At 41.0% G+C, this 21,448-nt stretch overlaps 1 protein-coding gene across 3 annotated transcripts in view; it reads right to left on the minus strand.

Moving 5' to 3' along the window:
• Nucleotides 1-21,448, minus strand: part of LOC137376446 (tyrosine-protein phosphatase non-receptor type 14-like) — a 268,323-nt gene that overhangs the window by 24,340 nt on the left and 222,535 nt on the right. For 2 of the 3 annotated variants that reach the window (XM_068045032.1, XM_068045034.1), the window contains 6 exons: nucleotides 19,838-19,920; nucleotides 15,551-15,610; nucleotides 11,354-11,417; nucleotides 8,821-8,899; nucleotides 6,670-8,141; nucleotides 1,263-1,409 (listed from right to left, as the gene is read on the minus strand). In XM_068045032.1, the coding sequence (XP_067901133.1) occupies nucleotides 1,263-1,409; nucleotides 6,670-8,141; nucleotides 8,821-8,899; nucleotides 11,354-11,417; nucleotides 15,551-15,610; nucleotides 19,838-19,920 (1,905 nt within the window). The remainder of the gene's footprint in view (nucleotides 1-1,262; nucleotides 1,410-6,669; nucleotides 8,142-8,820; nucleotides 8,900-11,353; nucleotides 11,418-15,550; nucleotides 15,611-19,837; nucleotides 19,921-21,448) is intronic. The other variant, XM_068045035.1, reaches the window with a different exon arrangement.

The raw sequence follows: 21,448 nt of genomic DNA on the forward strand, positions 1-21,448 counted from the left end.
CTATTCTCAATATCCTTCCTTTCGTGTGAAACCCAATACCCAACCCAATTAAGGTTTAATCTGAGCATGCTATTACCTCCTGGATTTTATATTCAATACCATATGATAAAACCAGGAATTTCATTACCCTTTTAATGGTCTTATCAACCTGAAATGCTGCCTTTAATGTCCTGTGAATCTGTAACCCCAAACCCCTTTGCCCTTCCATAGCAGTATGCCTCCTTCCATTCAGCATATAATTACAGCCTTTTTTTTTAAACTAAAAAACTATAAAGTTGATAGTTTTTAAAAAAATTCTATTTAGGGGTTTGATTTTTGCTGACAGCCAGTGTGCTCCATGTTGTTAATGTCCAATAATTTTAAACTGAAGGATTGATCTTTGGGACACAACCATGACAAGTTTAGCAAGTGATAAGCAAGATGATTCCAAGGAATATTACGTGGTTAATGTGAAGGACTGGATGCTATAATTTCTGCCTATGTCTTGAGAAGTATGTAAATAATGTCCACTTGAGTCAATGGGCTGCATTTTATTCTGGCAACAGGGGTCCCAGCAGCAGGCCAGAAGGCAGGGGAGAACCTAGCTTGGCCCTCTGTCAGACCCCTGAAGCCATTTAACAGCAGGCAGGCAATTAACTGTTTGCCATTGGGGACGCTGTCCCTTTAAGGGACAAGCTCCTGCCTGCAGAGCTGCTAGCCAATCTGAAGGCTGGCACCTCTGCAGTGCGGTCAGTGCCTGGCGATGGGGTTGGGGTTGGTGAATGTGGAGGGTGTCTTTCGGGGGTGGGGGGGGGGGTGGCAATCACCACCAGGGGAGACCTCCAGGGCCCTGGATGCCCCCAAAGGAGGACCCTCCCCCCCCCCCCCCACCATCGCTAGGAGGTCAGCAGGCTTTACCTGGTGGTGTCTCACTGTGGCGGCGAGACCCTCCGCCTTCCAAAAAATTGAGATGGAGACGAGAAGAGGCCCTCATGTGGCAATTAATTGTCTATGTAAGGGCCTCAATTGGCCTAAGGAGGGAAGGCGGTCCTCGGCCTTCCCCCAACCCCGACAAAATAGCAGGGGGCCCTGAGTAATATCGGGAATGGCGTCCCCTGCCATTTTGTAAGCCCCACATCCATGCCTGCCTTCAAGGGTAGAACAAAATTCTGCCCAATGAATTATCAAACAATTTGAACAAAGCAACGTAAATATTGTAGCAAACAGAGAACTTAGTACTCTGCACATTGGAGATTTCCCTCAGTGTTTCAAATACTGCTTACCCTTTCATCCATTGGGACCTTTGAAGTGTCATCTTGGCTGTCCTCGAGCACAGGAACCCTGGCCATTGATAGGCCATTGAGCGCTGCCCACTTCAGTGGCCCTATCTTCTGGGCTTCTGCTGCTGCTAGTTTCTGCTTTTCTAAATTCTTGGGATAGAGAAAGACATACTCACATCATTGGGACTGATATTCAAAGGGGAAGAACATTCCTGCACTCTAACCTATGTCATGCACAGTGGAAATGCGATGATACAAATTAGGGACTAACTGAAGAGTTATGAAAAACTGACTCTTGTCTTTTAAAAATGAACCTTTATTTTAAAAAATGAACAATGGTCCAAAATGGCCACCAAAAGAAAGAAGGATTGGCCTTTGTATATTCAAACTGTCTGACAAAGGACAAATCTTCAAAGCTAAGAGATGTCAATTGCACCCCATCCTAAAAACATTCCAGAATTGAATGTCTTCTTCTGAAGCAATGAAGTAGCTACGTCCTGGGCCACTGTGCAATCACCATGGGGAAGAGATGAGAACGTCTCCTACCAGGAGGTGAGAAGTAACATAGCTTTACCTTTAAAAAAAGACAGCCTAAAGCCAGAACGAGAAAGAGAGGGAGAGAAGCAACATCTAACAGCTTGTGTTCCAGCAAGCCAGAAGGCATGTGCCATGCTGTAATATCCTACATCTACATTAGCCAGCAGTGAACCAGAAGTGTCCCACTGTCTTCAACTGAACCTTCGATCAAGAGAGAAATCTACAATCATCTCAGGCCTGCACTCCTACAGAATTTGATTTCCTAGAGAATTCAACAGGTTTATCTTGACCTCCCCCCACCCACTCAAAGTCATCTTCCTTTTTTTTCCCTCTCTACCTATTTCTTCTTTTGTGTGTGTGTGCGCGCGCACGAACAAATGCGTGAGTGGATGCAGTTGTGACCATTTTGAGACAAGACATATCGATCAGTAAACAATTGACTTCTGTTTATTTTAAAATCTGCAAGAAAACCTGTTGCTGTCTGTTTATTTGAAAAATAAAACACCAAAGGGTTAAACCCTAATAAGAAAACACTTGCTAGGTGAAGTGGGGAGTTGAACAGTGGGAACCACCCACATCGCACCAAGTGGTTGTAACAAATTGGGGGCTCGAATTCAGGATCTGAACAGCCAGATAAATGAGAGATTTGGAAAACGGGAGGCAAAGTGACCTCTAAAATTGTGGGAAAATAAACAAAAAGGTCTTCTTGTATTCTTCTATTTTTTTCTCTACGATGCTAGAAATAAAAGAGACAGCCACATTTAATGCTAAGGAGTTTTCACAGCAGGGAGAGATATCCCATGATAAGTTATAACAAATTAGTGTTGAAGATTTAAAAAGCTTAGCTACAAAGGTGGGAATCACTTTCAGACAAAAAGCAAAGAAAACTGAACTGGTGAAAAGTCTAGCTAACCATTTTAAATTTATCCCCAAACTAGAAGAAAGCCTAGAATCAGAGTTTGAAAAAATAATTCTAGCTGGAATCCAGTTACAGATGAAAAAGGAAAAGATGCAGTTTCAGAAGGAGAGGACACAGCCAGAAAGTTTGAGCTAGAAAGGCTACAAGGTGAGCATGCTGCCAGCCACTCAAACCTTATCCCAATTCAGAGCAAAACTTTGATGTACTGAGACACAGGACTAGTGCCAAAATTTAATGAGGAGGAAGTTGAGTCATATTTTATCTCATTTGCAAAAATAGTTACCAGGCTAAAATGGCTGAAAGAATTTTGGACTCTCCTCTTACAAGCAAAGTTCATGGCTAAGGCTCCTGAAGTTTCCTGTTATCAGAAGTAAGTTTTTCCAATTGTTGACAAACTAAAACTGCAATTCTAAATGCATATCAGCTGGTATCAGATGCATATAGACAGAAATTCTAATATACCCGGAAAAGACCCACACAGACTTACATTGATTCGAAAGAATTAAACATATGGCTTTTGATCACTGGATACGATCTCTCAAGCTAGAACTCTCATATGAAAATTTGAGAGAAGTGGTGTTGCTGAAAGAATTTAAAAATAGCATCCCAAGTTATATAAGAACCCACATCGAAGAACAAAGAAACACAAGAGTAAGGGCAGCAGCTAAAATGGCCAAAGGTTATGAATACATATACAAATCCCCAACTCTGAATAAATTTAGGTCTTGTAACTCTTACGAACGAGGGAGAGAAAGCAGGGATGCAGAGGAAGCAAAACTTGGTCAGTCTCCAACTTTTAAAAGGAACCCAGGTGATAAACCAGTAGGGGTTGCCTGACATATTTCCAGTGTGGCAAATCTGGGCATGTCCAGGCAAGTTGTTGGTATGCCAAAAAAAAAAAACAGCAGGAGGCACTGCAGTCAAGCCCGTGTCCGTGGCTTTGAAAGTGGTACGCCTGTGTTCTAATATAACTCAAGAGCACAGCACATAGCAGAATTATTTTTACACAAAGGAAAAATTACTCCTTTTTTGCGTCCAAGGCAGCAGACAAGGAGATAACCATTGTCGGGGATACCAGTTGTGTTCAAACCCTATTGGCAGCAAAACTGACAGAAATATCACCGGAAATCAGAACAAATATCATGGTATTAGTAAAAGGGCTTACTGGCAAATGCTTGAAGATTCCCTTAATTAAAATTTACCTACAGGATTGGTCACTGGGGTAGTGACAGTCAGAATCATTCTGAGCTTACCCATGCAGGAGGGGGTAGAGCTATTGCTGGGCAATGACCTGGCAGGAACCACAGTATTGTACCCACAGGGTCTAGAACTGTCCACAGAGACTGAAGAATCTGAACAGAGAAAACAAAACTCTGTACAGCTGCAGAGGGCTGGGGGAAGTCCCAAAAGTCCCACAGGGGGCGACAGAGCCAGAAGAATTTAAAAGGGCCCAGATGGAGCCAAAAAGATGTAAAGAAGCTAAGATAAAAGCCACAAAAGTTGAAGGAAAAGCACCAGAGATCTGTTAGTTGAAACCTTTTTTAAAAAAAAAATTTACATAGGGACAAGGAAAATTCCCAAAGAGGAAAGCCAAGGGTGAGGGAAATGCCTCATCTAGTTGAAGTGCCACAGGGGAGTGCAGCGGATGCTGGACAACCACCTGCGAGCAGTAGTGTCAGAGGAAATGGGGCAGATTAGGGAAACACCTGTCTCTGAAGTAAAAGGAAAAGGAAATGTAACGTACCCTAAAGTGTATCATACTTGTGAAAATCACAAGAAAACTAAAAGTGAGGGTCAGTGTGGATTTACCCACTGAAGAATCAAATGATCAGGTTCCAAATCCAAAACTAATCAAACCCAATAATTTATAGTCAGAACTCTGCAAGTGCAAGTGGCAGGAAGAAATCCCAGATGCCTCACAGGGGCTAAAAACAATGTATCACTCACTATCACCCTAGAAATAAGAATTATCAATGTGCCAGAACCTGAATGGTTAACACCATGTATTGTGAAAGCAGTAGTTAAAGGTTTAAAGCTTGTACAGACAGAGAACCTTGCCACAAGCACTAACAGAAATCTGCATACTACAAGCTTCACCAACAATCACATGGTCCTGGAGATTAACATTCCTAATGTAGTACAAACTGGCACAAGAAAAACTACAACCCCATTTGACAACACGTAATCAAAAGAAATGCTTTTTTTAAAAAAATGGTACCTCATCCAAAGGAAGTATGGTGAAAACAACAAACTGGAAGGCCTGAGGAGTGAATGAAATAAATGTATTCCGTGGTGTGACCCTGAACTTTCTTACTGCTTCTTTGTTTTCCTTCTTTCTAAACCCAACAAACAAACAGCTTAAAAATGAAATCCAAGGAATTTCTTTTTTTTTTCCTTTTGGGGGAGGTGTCATGCACACCAGAAATGCGATGATACAAATTATGGATTAGCTTTGAAGAGTTATGAAAAACTGACTGTCTTTTAAAAATGAACCTTTATTTTAAAAAATGACCAATGGTCCAAAATGGCCACCAAAGAAAAAAGGATTGGCCTTTGTGTATTCAAAGTGTCTGACAAAGACAAAGGACAAATCTTCAAAGCTAAGAGATGTCAACTGCACCCCATCCTAAAAACATTCCAACATTGAATGTCTTCTTCTGAAACAAAGAAGGTGAGAAGTAGCCAGGTCCTGGGCAACTGTGCAATCACCACGGGGAAGAGATGAGAATGTCTCCTACCAGGAGGTGAAAAGTAACACAGCTTTACCTTAAAAAAAAAAGACAGCCTAAAGCCAGAAAGAGAGAAGCAACATCTAACAGCTTGTGTTCCAGCAAGCCAGAAGGCACGTGCCCTGCTGTAAAATCCTACATCTACATTAGCCAGCAGTGAACCAGAGGTGTCCCACTGTCTTCAACTAAAGCTTTGATCAAGAGAGAAATCTACAATCATCTCAGGCCTGCACCCATTGAGAATTTGATTTCCAAGAGAGTTCAACAGGTTTATTGTGACCTTCCCCTCCCCAACCCCCAACTCAAAGTCACCTTCCCTTTTTTCCCTTCACTATCTGTCTCTTGTGTGTGCGCGTGCAAGAGAATGTGTAAGTGGATGCAGTTGGAACAATTTTGGGATAAGGCATATTGATCAATGAACAATTCGTTTTCTGTTTTTTAACAAGTACAAGAAAACCTGCCACTGTCCGTTTATTTGAAAAATAAAACACCAAGGGGTTAAACCCTAATAACACTTGCTGCGGTCATGTGGGAAGTTGAACAGTGCAAACCACCCACATCGGCCATAATACCTTTTAACAATCTTCTAAACAAAGGTATTGAACCCAGCTGATCATTTCAAATAGCATTCTTTTGAATACACAATTCTGTAAAATTCTGTTCAGTTTATAAAGTGTTAAACTTCAGCAAATTAAGTGATAAGTTTCACTTTCTCAGGAAATAAATACATGAACAGGAACAATATAGTTTGCTGATTCAGACAGTGGTTTGCTTTATCTGGATTGGAACTAAATAATTTATGGGAGTATTGAAATGACTATGGATTTAAAATATGGAGACAACACAAATAGATTTTAAAACAGCTTGTGTTTAAACTCAAAAACACAACCATTCTTGAACAAGTAGAAGTGGATTTGATTCTAATGTTTGAAACAAATAGATGGCCAACTTTTAAGGCATAACTGTTCTATGTTTTTCTGCTGAAACCTAACACATGAATTATTTCTGTAAGTAGAGATTTTAGTCAAATATCTCTCCACATATCAAGAGATTTTTAAAATCTTTTACTGCTTTGGCTATGTAATATGGATGAGTCACAGCATCTTTAACCCTTTGTAAATTAAATGTAAAGTTTATATTCCATCAACTGTCTAAACCAGCTTTTAAACATTTTTCCAGTTGTATGAATATATATCAGAGATACTAAAAAGTAAGCGAGAATTACCCTTAACATGATTTCCCTTTCCACAATGCTGTCTTCAGCAGAAAAGAGTTCAGATACAGGTCTTTCTTTGACTGGCTCCTTTTTGACACGCTCTTTCACACTGGTGAGATCAGGTTCAGAAATGGACGGCCCAAGTGAGGACCCATTAAGTGTCATTTGTTCATTGCGTGAGAAGGTATCTAGTTCAGGACCTGGCAGTTTAGCCCTGAGAATAAAATCTGATATTTTAGCTTGCTCTTGTCTTAAGGCTCCATTGCTTATACTCTTTTTGTTTCCTGGGTATTCAGGAGGGGGTTTGTTTGGTATTTTTGCCAATGCTGCCTGCAGCTGGGCTCTATAGTCCATATTGTCACTAAATGTTGGTATTTGAACATCATAGTCAGGGGTCTCTTCTTCATCTTCACTTTCACTGCTGTGAATTAGCATTGTGGCATCTGAAAGTGTCTTCTTGTGATGATACGAAGGTTGCTGTTGAACCTCTTGGACTTGGTCCTCCTGGCGTCGTTGATCACGCATGGTATTCCTGCGCTGGGGGACTGAAGCACTTAAGGTTTTAAGTGCCATGGCCTCCATACCACGTACCATGCTGCTGATTACCTCTAGGCTATGACGTTTGTTAACAGCTGCATGATGTTTAGCTGTTGTGAGGGGCTCACTGACCTCCTGCAAGGACTGGTGAACCACAGGTGAACTGTCTTCTTGGAATGTCTTCACAAAAAGCTGGACTCTCCGACTGACTAAATCAGGGCTGCTGCCACTAACGTACTTGTGGCGGTGACTGGCAAGGTCTGGTGTACTGGTGGCAGGCCGAGGACGTGGGTACGGAGGGGGTGGTCTACAAAAATGGTTTCTCAACATATGGGTAGTACTGTAATTTTGAGTACCCTGTAATTGCATATTGGCAAGTTCTGGGGTGCTTACTGTGTGTGAGATTGCACTATTTGCTGTCCGGGTAGGTGCAGGATGGCTGGTGTTTTGTTGGGCAGAAGTGGCTACGGGTTTGTTGTAACTGTGCTTTGACCCATAACGAGAGGGATATTGGGATCGTTCCCTAATCTCTGGCTGACTGTAAACCATAGGTTCCGGCTGGTTGTATGCATGAGTGTTTCCAATATTAAGGTTTCTCAATGACTGGCTTTGACAATCCATATGAATGACGCCTCGCTTCATTTGCCTCATTACAGTCTCATAGTCAGGTGTAGGCCTATATGAGGGCACAATGATAGCGCTGTGCCTGTGACTGGGGATGTAATCTGCACGCATGATGTCACTTCCAGGGATGCTGAGATTAGAGGACACTGGAGATGCCTGGATGAAGTTTTGTGAATGATTTAATGAATTCATGCTGGAAGCACTATACACACTGCCATTTGGCACAGTTCCATTCATGTAATTATATTCCATTGGACATCTGTCCAAGCTAGACTGAGATCTGCAGTAGAACCCTTCCTCATTGCCATGATAAATACTATCTGTAGAAAACAATGGAGAATTAAAATGATGATTAAAAGAGAATAATTTAAAGCTTCATTAGTTCAAAGGTTACAGAGATGATATCTCAATCTAAAAAGAAATGGTGAAGTTTATATGCACAACCCACATGCCACAATAAAACATTCTAATTTCTGCTGCAAATGACTTATGGAAAGACTCTGCCCTTTAATGATGGCATGAAGGAAATATAGTCCCATGATACATTATGCCAAATGTGTTTGCTCAATATATTCATTGCATAATCCCATTAAATCACTAGTATGCATTTAGAACTCAGATAAAACAGAACGGAGTACAACTAAAAATATACTCAACTCAAATATGACTTAACAGCTGTCACTGGCATAATGAACAAAGAGACCAGTTTTTCTCATTAACCTAATTGAATCCAGTTCTGATTTGCTTCTCCCTCTTCCACCTTTTCTCCTTCTACCTTCTGAATTTATTGGAGTTAACATTGTATTATTAACATAGTACAGTGCCTCACACAAATGGTGACCATTCTTGTGAGTATTTTGGGAGAGAGTGCTGATAAGTCATTCAATTGCAGAGGGTACCATAACGAACCTTATTTGGGTCATGACCTGACATCCACATATGCATTTTTTGAGGAGAAATGCCACCACTAGATATGCAGAAACAAAATAAGAGGAATACCTTGTGAGGTGTTTGTTTCGGTATAATGCTCGCCATACTGGACATGCATTGGTGGCATTATAAATGGCTGTTGCCTTGGCTAAAATAAAGCAATAAGAATTATATCAATATAAGAAGCAGCAGTACTTATATTTAAGTACAGAAGCACAGCTATTAACTTCATACTGTAATATCTCTTTCAGTAGCGACTTTGAAAACAAAGTATTTAACACCTCTTTTGAAGATTAAATCCATTGTATTATCACAATATTGGAGGTGATCCACTGGCCCACCCCTCTCTTACCCTTGCCTTGATGACATTAATGTTTGACCTTTGGCTTACAGGATTGTTGTGGTTCAACAAATTATTAGCCCAGGTTTCTTTATTCTTTGGACACATAAAACAAATCCTCTGCTGGAACAGCAGGCATGGAACTGATCAGAAATTGAGAAATTTGTATGTTATTTATTCCGATTCCAGGAATATTCATTGTAAGTAAACAAATTGATTTGAATTGTTAGAGGGTGAATTTCCTCAGAACATCTTTCGCCTCATTGCCATAATTTAGGTGCGAACCCCACTTAGAGGTTTAAATGGGGTTTATGCCAAACTTCCATCAAAGTTACAACAGTGGAGTGGGTAAGCCCCAAGAAAATTCTGGCTTTAGATTCGTTTAAGATAGGTATTGCTCTTAAAATGAAAAATACATTGTCAAATGCAAGATGTTTATGAAATTAACTGGCCAATCAAATGGCGTATTTTGATGTAACTGCAGTTATAATTATATCAAGGTGAATTGCACCTGTAAAAGCAGTTCCGTGTGTAAGTGTTCACAAGCAGATGTGTTCAACTGCTTTAATTTACAGTAGTGATCCAATAATAGTTTCTTAAATACACCTATCCTTAATGTATATATAAACAACAATACAACATTTAACATTTATACAGAGCTGGAACTAAATCCTGAAATTTGCTGCTTAATATTATCACAGAAGCACCATAGCAGCAGAAGAAAGCAGCCCATCACTGTCTCAGATCATTTGGTGATGGATGATAAATATGGCCTTGTCAGAGTCACCACAGCCTGAAGACAAAATTTTTTGGACAGGTGCTGAACTGTTGTGCTTTTAATGCCAAATACTCAGAGCTGACTAGGATTATGAATTAACACAAATACTTGTTTGAAAATTGAATGGCGCCTTTGTTCTCTGGTTATAATAAGGACAGCTGCTAAAATCCAAAGATGCAACTTTAAATGAAATTCAGTCATTAAACATAGATAGAATTTTTTAAAATCTGAATTGATTTTTGCAAATAATCTGTAGACAATTGTGACCCAAGGGCAGAAGATGTAAGAATTCATTTTGTAAAAAAGTCTTTGTCGAGCTGCTTTGATAGCTCATATGGCAAAGGCAGCAATTCACTGAGTCAAACAAACCAGGAGCTCCCAAATCAGGGTGCAATCCCAGTGCTGTATACACACTGCTCATGCCAATTGAAGCCAGTGGCAGGACCATGGGAAACTGGTCCACCGACCTCGTTTATTTATTAATGGCGGGCTGCAGGGACCAGTCACAGTCCAAGGCGCAGCTCACTAGTTTGGGAAGGCACCAAGAGTGGCCAGCTCAGTGTTTGGAGGTGGGGTTGGTCATGGGGGGGTGGGAGGGAGGGAGAGAAGAGGAGGCAGGAGTTGGGAGGGAAGTAAGCACAGGCTCATGAATTTAATATGGAGCTGGGAGGAGCGGGAGTTAAGTGAGAAATAAAGAACTTTTCCAGAGACAGCCTTGGTTTGGCTGCGAGGTACCTGAGAAGATTCATCGCAGCTTGCACGGTGCATGCTGGGGCCAATCACAAATGAATTTTGCAAAGAGGGGCTGAAAGCAGATATGAGGCCCCCTAATTGTATGTTTAAAGGTCCCAAAATCTTTTTTAGGCCTTGGACTCCAATGCAGCTGCCTTTACCATTGTAGTGGGCATCAATGGGCACATACATGCCCCCCGCCACTTATGTGACCCATTGGTGCCAGTTTTACACCTGTTAAACAGGTGTGGGGTGATCCAATATCTAGGCCTTTATGTATTTTAGTAAGTAAAAAAAAAACTTTTTGTAATTTGGGGGTATCAGCTACTTACAAAGTACTGTTTAGTTGATGGGGATTTCTTTTAGTTTGGTTGCTATAAAAAAAAAGTATCCGAACGTGAAATCTTGTCGTGTAATTCTTTAAATTGGTCTGGGGGTTTCATAGCTCGTATTTTTAACGTTAACATTCTCACTGAGGTCGTAACAATAGTAAACGAAAAGCATTAATGAATGTTTTACAAGTCTTTATGTGCAAAGAAAACGAAAAAAAACCAAATCAATATAACTTGACTGCATCTAGACACCGGATGCATAAAAATGAGAATTATGTACAGGATTATTAACAGGAAACACTTTATAACATAGAATGTAACTTAGAAGATTATTGCAAAGTTGTTAACATAAATAAGTGACTGTTTTTATTCATTATTGCTATCCAATGCCACATATAGCACTGGTGACAGTAAGCATACCAAAGATGATCTGCTCCATGTGGGTTGCCTCCTGATTGGCGTCGGGGAACATGACTCTGTTTGTCTGCGAGAAAATGCAGTAAAATGTTAGCAGTTCAAGAATGTAACTTGAATAATCCTGTTTGAGGAGCTTACTGCACTGTTAACATACAAGCACATGCTTCATAGATTGCAAATCTCCAGAAAAGAAGGCAATTCTTCACAAATATGTCCTTGTGTCCAAATACAACAGATTCTAGATTTTTTTCTTTGAAAATATGAGTGTAAGTTCTTGCAAAAGATATCTTTGACATGGAACAATTAAAACATTTTTTTTTTTTAAATCACTCAGAGTATGTAGGCATCACTGGCATTTATTGCTCATCCCTAACTGCACAACCTAGTGGCTATTTCAGAGGGTCTGGAATCTCATATAGGCCAAACCGGATAAGAATGGCAGATTTCCTTCTCTAAAAGGACATTAGTGAACCAGATGGGTTTTTACAACATTAGGGTAGGTTCATGGTCACCATTACTGATGTAGTCTTTTTTTAAATTCGTGATTTATTTGATTAACTGAATTCAAATTTCCCAGTTGCCTTGGTGCAGTTTGAACTCATAGCACCAGATCATTAGACAAGGCCTTTGGAGTACTAGTCCAGTAACAAAACCACAATGCTACCATTCCCTTGTACTAAAGTACATATTAATCTTTTGAGATCATGCTCCAATGTCCTTTCTCAACCAGCTCGTGCAGAGTACCCCTTGTATTGGTGAACAACAGAACATTTTTTTTCACCAACAAAACATCCACCACTACATTTAGCTGTTAGCAAAACATATGGGATCTTGGGCTTCATAAATAGAGGTAATGAGTACAAAAGCAGGAAAGTTATGCTGCACCTGTATAAAGCTGTTAGGCCACAACTGGAATATTGTATCCAGTTCTGGTTACCATACTTTAGGATGGATGTGAGGGTCCTTGAGAGCATGCAGAGGAGATTTACAAGAATGGTTCCAGGGATGAGGGTTTTTTGCTGCAAGGTTAGGTTAGAGAGGCTGGGTTGTTTTCCTTGGAGCAAAGGGGTTTGGGAGTAGATTTGATAGAGGTGTATAAGATTATGGCAAGTTTAGATGAGGTAGACAAAGAAAAGTTATTCCCATTAGTTGATGGTACAAGCATTATTGTCACATATTTAAGGTTTTGGGCAAGAGATGAGGCAGGATGTGAAGAGGAACATTTTGATGCAGCGAGTGGTAATGACGTGGAACTCACTGCCAATGAGGGTGGTGGAAGTGGAGACAATAACGATTTCAAAAGAAAATTGGATGGGAACTTGAAGGAAAAAAAAAACTTGCAGGGCTAAGGGGGATAGAGCGGGTGATTGGGAATGATTGGATTGCTCTACAGAGAGCCAGCATGGACTCTATGGGCCGAATGGCCTCCTTCTGTGCTAAAATAACCCTTTCGCTCTATGGACAAAACAGCCATTTTCACATTGCCACAAGGAAAGGATCTGTAGCTTAAGAACAATCGTCTTGCGAGATTAAAAGGAAATTGCTTTAACAGGTCATGGCAAATGTTCTAAATATAAAATAATTCAGCTTTAAAAGCACTGGGGCTGAATTTTCAATTGTCCATGGGGGCAAGTTCGGGTGTGGACAGGCCTGGAAAATCGAGCACTTGAAAGGCATCACTGAAGTTCTCAATGCCTCAGGGATGCAATGTGAGTTTCAAAGGGAGGGTGGGAAGGGGGAGCCAGGAACCCACACACCTCTAATTAATTGCTTGTTGAGCTCATTGTAGAGCTTGTTAGGAGTCTGGGGGACAACAGTTTGGAATTTTCAATTGAGAAGCATGGGGAAAATGGAGGGTCTGGGACATGTCATGGCATTGCTGTCAGGAACACAGCGGGGAGCGATGAGTACTCATGACTGCGGTGCAAAAGCTGTATGAAACTGATTTAAACTCAGTTGCTCATGCAGTAGCACAGAGTTGCTGTCGCTGGTACTGAGAGGCTTGTCTTTGTGAGGAGTGAGTGCTTAGACTCTTGAGGGACGTGAGGCTGCTGGCATCACTTGGGCATCAGAGGGAAGGTCCTGTAAACCAATGAACAGCAAGTGAAGCTGTTGAGATGGAAGCAGGCTACTCTGACATTGGAGAGAATAGCGAGGAGGAACATTAGCAGATGTATCCTGCTCGTAAGAAGCAGGACAGAGGAGCAGAGTGAGGGGCTGCAAGGGAAGAAGGTGCTACCTATAACATCAGGTGTACTGCCCAATCGTCAGCTAGCTGCAAATGACAGAGCACAAGCGCCATAGGGGACAGTGCCTACCCAGGCAGTCAGTCTCTGACATTTGCAAAATGTCCACAAGGTCCACAAGGACCTGAGGCCTTGCAGTACCCGTGGATGATCCCTACACGCAGTGTCAAGGTCGCTGCTGGCCCTCTGCTCACCCTGCTGCTCCATTTTCAAAGGCAACGGCAAGCCCAGTCATGGCTGCTGTTTGTCTTTTAAAATGGCCTTCTGTCACGAGTTCCCACCTTCAGGCCACGCATGACACCACTAATTGGGCGCTGAACTTGCCTCTGAGCCACTTAGGGCTTTTCCCTTTAAGAACTGCGTTGTGGCTTTGGTGCTGACATGATGCAGAGTTACATTCCGGAAATGACTTGGCCATCGAGTTCCCAACCCCGGATTGAAAATCCAGCCCCAATAATGTGTCTTCTCAGGTTTTCTGGCAAGCAGCACCAAACGAATTAGGTTTCTATTCAAGGATTTTACATAAATGATTGCTTTTTTGAAAAAAGAATCTTTATTTGACCCAAACATCCCTGGAAGTGCCATTGGGTAACTGTTGCTAACCTTGTACCAAAACCAAGACATTGAACCACTATCGTTTATCGATAAAACAAGAATGCAAAAAACTAATGCGCAGAACTAGAGTCACAGGGATGTTTAGTACTAGAAGGACAGCTTGAATTCTCAATATTTATGCCGATATTATACTGGACAAGGTAAATTTCTCCTTGCTTTAGTGTTCTAAAGTGCTGAGGAACTGATTGAATCCAGAGTCTGACGTCCCGATTTTAATCTAAACTACCCAATCAGAACAAGTAGGTTCACGTCAGAAACCAGATTTACACCCCGCCTGATTTAATGCTCCATTTGGTTTGAATCTAGCTCTCTATTGGCTTTCAGCCACTATAGTTACTAATATATCCTATTTAATACATCAATCCAAGAAAAAAACTCAGGAAAAACATACCATCAGGAGGTACAAAAGCAAAATACTGCAGATGCTGGAAACTTGAAATAAAAGGAGAAAATGCTGGAAATACTCGGCTGGTCTGGTAGCATCCGTGGAGAGACAAGATGCAACACTTGCCCTTTTAGCTCCCCCCTTATCACCGTCCAAGGTTCCAAACATTCCTTCCAAGTGAAACAGCAACTTACTTGTACTTCTTTCAATTTATTACACTGTATATGATGCAGTCTCTTCTACATTGGGGAGAACAAACGCAGACTGGGTGACAGCTTTGTGCAGAACGTCCGTTCAGTTCGCAAGCATGCCTCTGAGCTTCCAGTCGGTTGCCATTTTTATTCTTTACCTTGCTCCCACTCTGACTTTTCTGTCCTTGTCCTCCTGCAGTGTTCCATGACGCTTAACGCAAGCTCAAGGAACAGCACCTCATCTTTCGAGTAGGCATTTTACAGCCTTCTGGACTCAACACTGAGTTCAACAATTTGAGAATCATAACCTCTGCCCTCATTTTGTTTTTTGTGCTCTTTTTTGCTGCTTTGGTCTTTTCTCTCATTTCTTTCTTAATTCCTTTACTTTGTGCTTGGACAGCTGCTATCCTGTCATTCACACCTCCTCTAGATACAGCTTTTGTTTCTTTACTTGTCCCATTACCACTCCCTTTGCCTCATGAAAGCTTTAGTCATTTAATCTCTCCTTCCCTCCACCCCATCACAGACCTTCCCTTTGGTTCTTCTTCCCACCCTCCCCCTCCCTCTTGCTGAAATCCTTTTAGATTTCTAACTTTTCACAGACCTGAACCATTAACTCTGTTTCTCTCTCCACTGAGGCTGCCAGACACGCTGAGTATTTCTCGCATTTTCTGTTTTTATTTTACACTATTAGTGGTGTTAGGACTGAACACAAGGAACAGTTAAATGAAGGGGAAGTTAGGAATGTGGAAGGAATGCTTACATGTAGGCAGAGAGAGTGGGAAATTTCTTCTCATCATCACATAGAGTGTTAGAACCAGAACTGAAAGCAAGAAAACTTTCTGATTAAATGTGCCCTTATGTGGGTTCTTTCTCAGCAACCAAAAATAATTAAGATAGAAGTATAAAAAGGATACAGGAATAATGAATCAAGAGATGTACAGTTCAGATACATGCAAACACACAGAACCTGGCTTGTGAAGTCAGGCTCAAATATAAAATCCATGTTAGTCAGCCTGAATAGATTTCTAAATGATCTGTTTAATGGAAGTGATAGTCTTAAACAATTAGATTCATAGATAACACAATGACTTTTAACAAAAAGCATGAGGAACTCATAGAAGTGTTTGCCTTCAAGATAGAGGCTACCTTTTCAGCTGTTTCCCCCTCTTTCCCTTGGCCCTGCTCCCCTAACCCTGAAACTCCTCGTCTTTCTCTAGTTTCTGTCTCATCTCCTCCCATGGCCTCTCCAAGCACATTTTGTCTGAGAGCCACCTCTTAGTCCCTTGACCTCATTCCCACTAAACTGACCACCCAATTTCCCTTCCTAGTAGATGTAGTATACCTGGATTTCCAAAAGGCATTCGATAAGGTGCCACACAAAAGGTTAATGCGCAAGATAAGGGCTCATGGAGTTGGGGGTAACATATTAGCACAGATAAAGGATTGGTTAATGGACAGGAAGCAAAGAGTGGGCATAAACAGAGCATTTTCAAGTTGGCAGGCAGTGAATAATGGAATGCTGCAAGGATCAATGCTGGGTCCTCAGCTATTAACAATCTAAATGACTTAGTTAATTACTCTCTGTCTCTTCATCTAAGTTTGCTGATGATACAAAGGTAGGTGGAAAGGTAAACTGTGGGGAGCATACAGAGGCTGCAAAGAGATATAGACAGGTTAAGTGAGTGGGCAACAAGATGGCAGATGGAGTATAATGTATGGAAGTGTGAGGTTATTCACTTTGATCGTAAAAATAGAAAAACAGAATTTTTTTTTAAGAAGGTGTGAAACTTGCAAGTGTTGATGTTCAAAGAGACTTGGGTGTGCTTGTACAAGGAACGTAGAAAGTTAGCAGGCAGGTACAGCAAACGAGTAGGAAGGAAAAAGGCATGTTGGCCTTTATTGCAAGGGGATTGGAGTGCAGGAATAAAGAAGTCTTGCTACAACTGTACAGGGTTTTGGTAAGACCACATCTAGAATACTCTGTGCAGTTTTGGTCTCCATGTTTAAGAGAGGATATACTTGCATTGGAGGCGGTACAGCAAAATTCACTAAATTGGTCTCTGGGATGAAGGAGTTGTCCTATGATGACAGGCTGAGTAAACTAGGCCTATATTCTCTGGAGTTTAGAAGAATGAGAGCTGATCTCATTGAAACATACAAGATTCTGAAGGGGCTGGGTAGGGTATACACTGAAATTGTTTCTGCTGTTCGGGGAATCTATAACACAGGGGCACAGTCTCAGGATAAGGACTGAGATGAGGAGAAATTATTTCTCTCAAAGGGTTCTGAATGCTTGGAATTCTCTACCCCAGAGTGTTGTGGATGCTCCATCGTTGAATATATTTAAGGCTGGGATAGACAGTTTTTGGTCTCTCAGGGAATCATGGGATATGGCAGGCAGGGGGGAAAGTGGAGTTAAAGACCAAGATCAGCCATGATCATATTGAATGGCGAAGCAAGCTCGATGGGCCATATGATCTACTCCTGCTCCTATTTCTTGTGTTCTTGTGTATCTTGAGGCGGTCTCTCTCTCTTAACTGAACTGCAGGCTGCTGCTCCTTGTGAGCTGGAGGGCCTCCTACTGGCTCTCCAGCTTTGAAACCCCACCACCCATTCTTAATTGAATGACAAGCTCGCCCTTTGGCCACTAATTGGCCAATTTGGGGGAAATCACTGCCAACTGACCATTTCCCACACAATGAGCAGTGTTTAATGGAGGCAACGGAGGTCTTACCCACCGGCTGATGAGCCGGTGAGAGCCCCACGTCACCTCTTTTCGGGAAGGCCTGCCACATCACATACCAATCAGGCACTTAACTGGGCAGCAGCGGGCTTTCCCCGGGATTAAGGCCTTCAAAGTCACCTTTGGGGAGAGTATACAAACCAGCCCAAAGTGCGGTCTTGACGCCCATGTGACACAGATGTCAGGGTCCCGACCCAAAACCCTGCCCCAGGGAATCCCTCAATTAGCTTTCAACTCTTCATTCAGGTGTATCTCAGAATGCAGCAGTCAATTATGGGAAAGTTGAATAACTCAGAAAATCTAAAATACTTTACAGTATATTAGATATTATCCAATTACTTTTATCCAGTCCCCCCTCTCTTTCTTTGGTCATACATTATAGGGCATATTAAGTAGTGCTGGCAAAGGCAATTGAAACAGGATGTCAAGTTTTATCCTGGTGGCTGTGGGGAGCATGAAAGTTGAGAAAGTTATACTAAGTATAAATGGAGAGAGAGATTTCTATTAGCCAAGGCCACTGGCTCTGGTTTTCACAAAAACAATAGTCAAAATCACAGAATGTGATTCCCAAAGTAAGAGTACAAGTTTAGCAATATGATGTAATAAAAATAGAACTCGACTGATTGGTCACTATCAATAGCCTCGTCCATAGCCTAATACATTCTCCATTAATCCCAATGAACAACACATTGAATATATTGTTAAGAAGGTGCCTCTGAGTTTTGTTAAATATATTTTTTGAGGATTTATTTTTGAAAGATTGAAGAATTGTTAAACTTTGGGGTTTTCAAAAGGGGTCATGTAAAGGCCACTTGACTTTGAAAAACAGGCCCGACGAATGTTTTTTTTAAAAGGGGCACCGAGAGGTCTTGTGAGGAAAACAAGCCTTCCTGGGAAACCACTTGACTTGCAGCTCAATAAACCACAGAGAACTTTGGACGCCTGGAGAAGTTGTTTACAAAGAGGGGACAGGTCAACATTGATGGAGGTCAAAAGGTTGACCTCTTGATGTCGGTTTCACTTTTGAATTGTTTTGAGTTAGGTTGAACTGTATAAAAAAAAGGGATAGAACTTCCAAGGAGAGAAGAGAATTCTCAAGGAAGGAGAGGAGAGAAGACCACAACCCTGTTCAGCTTTCCAGCACCACTCTAAAAGACCCTGAGAAGTCCACTGTGTCAACTCATCTCATCTCCTGTCTTTGAAGAAAAGCCTGCTAAATTAATTCTCAACGCCGCCTGAAAAGAACTGTTCTAAAAGATCCCAGTGACCCATCTACGTATACTCAGAGGCCAGACTGTATGCCAGTTTTGGAACACAACATATCTCATCTGCAGTTTCTTCAAGAATGAGCAAGTATTCAGCCCAAGTGTTTTTTTTCTGTCTGTTTTAGAACTCTAAAAACAAAAATTCCTTTTTTTCCCCAGTTAACCGGTATATGTGTGTGAGTGACTAAGGTAAAAAGAGAACTTTAATATTTCAATATGTGTGTTTATGCTTTACTTCATTACTGGTTAAGACTTGTTTTATAAAAAAACTAATAATTTTGTTGTTTATTAAAGAAACCTGGTTGACGTGTTTTATTCTGGGATAAAAATAGAGTCTATGATTGACCGTATCGGTAAGTGGGAAAAAATGTAAATATATGTCGTGACCCGTGGAGAAGTGGAACTGGAAGAAACAGTGCACTCCTCCCACCTCAGTCGTAACAATTCGTACCATCATGCATTCCGCATTTAATCTTATAAATAATATGAATAGATTAACAATAAGTTTGTAGTCTAAAATTCATTAGGAAAACACTATATGCTCATACATCATTGCACAGTCCCAAACTGCTGACAAGGGGAAGAATTTCTCTAATATAAAAACAGGATTTTATAACAAAGAACAAATTCTTCCCTTAGTAGCTCTTCAATTAACTTCTGCTTATTTAAAAATGTCCATGAAGCTGCAAGAGATCTTCCTAATAGGCTCCCTCACCTAAGAACAAAGCCAGTACTTTGTTCCAGAACTTCTTTAAATCTCAACATGAGCGTAACTCAAATTTTTGTGAAGTAATGAAACCTTGAAGGACAATAGAACCACCTAACAGTGTTTACAGTCAAGTGGGCTAAAAGTATTAAAAATAGAGCAAAGTTGAAACATCCTTTACAAAGAAAGATCTGAGAGCCAAATCTTACAAATCTTTATAGAGTTTCCCACTTTTGATTCTGCCATCTTTCCTACAGGACAGTCTAATTCAAAGTAATTCTGTGGTCAGGGAAATAATCTGTTGGCAGTTTTGGTGTATGTTCAGATACTCACTCTGTGCAGATTTTATTCTGTTTATAAAATTTGTGTCTTGCTGTGAACAACCGTGAGATATATTTTGCCATTTCAATATCATCCTGAGGAAAATGAAAACAAACATAGATCACATGTACATATACAATACCTGTAATCAAAAAAACATAGAATCATTGATTTTGAAATATAACTAATGCAATGGATTTCACAACTGAAATGATGAAAATAGTACTTTTCTATCGTAAGGTTTTAGTACATACATCACCACAATGATTGCTGTGAGCCGTTAGGCAGAGTGGTATTTGTACACGCTTAGCGTTGCATTTTTATATGCTATACTGAAGGAACATGAGGCTATACAGCCTACTGCCAAACCTCTGCCCTTGGAACACCTCTCCTCCCCCTCCCAGCAGGAATTTGGCCAATCAACCCTTAAATTACTTCAGGGCACAGACTCTGTGAATCCACAGTTTCCATGCCTTCCTGCTGCTGTGCCACTGATCCCAGATACTGCCAGAAAAGTGGTGGTGGTACCTGCACAATCCAGAGAGGTGGGATGCAAGGGGCTATAGGAATCTTGCTGCTGGCCATACTGGGAGGACATCAAAGTACCCACCTCTCCTTCTCTTCTGCCCCCACAGCTGCACCAACAGTCACAGCAGCTCGTTCAGACCCTTAGAAATTTTAATAAAACCTTTGTTGCACTTCTGCTCTTTTTTTTATGGTTCCCCCTTTCCTTTCTGGCATCACAAGTAGTTTTCATTGCTGGCAGTGGCACATTCCCTACTGTATGACAGTGATCCTGAGAAAACTTCCCTGCATCCACAATGAGACCTGACTCAGGAAAATGGGTTGGGTTCATGGCAGCGTGAAAGCGGCATGCATAAATCCCACATTGAACCAATTCAGCACACCTGCCCCAGAAGGAAATTTCAGCGCTCAAGGTGTTGCATCACAGCTGGTCTCATTCTAAGTCATTCCACAATACAATTCACATCATCTCACCTGCACATGCATGTTTCATTGCATGTGTAGAAGAGACAGCACACAATACTTTATAGAGCACAGTTATCGGTCCTGGGTCCCGCTGAATGGTGGCTGGAAACTTCGGTGGGTATGGTCAAGATAGATCCAGTGTGAATAGATTATTGGGCCCTTCATTGTTGTAGTATTTAATTTGTTCAGCGCTGCATTTAGTAATGAAAACCACGTGAACCGTATTTTCACTTAAGCATTTAACTCTGCAGATACCAAAACTAGAATTGAACTTTCTACACTCTATCTGGAAGTCAAAGTAGTGTTTTTTTTAACATTAGAAAACACAATTACTCAACCAAAAACAGAAGTACCAGCACACAATCAACAAGAGGTTGTGTTGCACCTGTGCAATGCAACATGCAATTTAATCTATGATGTATATCAGTGTAAAATAAAAGCTTTAAGTGTCAAATTATAGAGGGATGTCATTTTATGTCACGTGTATGAGGTGCAGTCATATTTTCTCAACAAGAATTACCAGTGTACAAAGTAACACAAATATATTGCCAAACATTTATTTTAAACCACTGATGGTGCTATCTTAATTAAATGACATTGCATATTTTCAATTCAATGTATAACTTTTCAGTA

The sequence above is a fragment of the Heterodontus francisci genome, chromosome 13 (genome assembly GCF_036365525.1).
Source record: "Heterodontus francisci isolate sHetFra1 chromosome 13, sHetFra1.hap1, whole genome shotgun sequence".
In the NCBI taxonomy this organism is placed as follows: Eukaryota; Metazoa; Chordata; class Chondrichthyes; order Heterodontiformes; family Heterodontidae; genus Heterodontus; species Heterodontus francisci.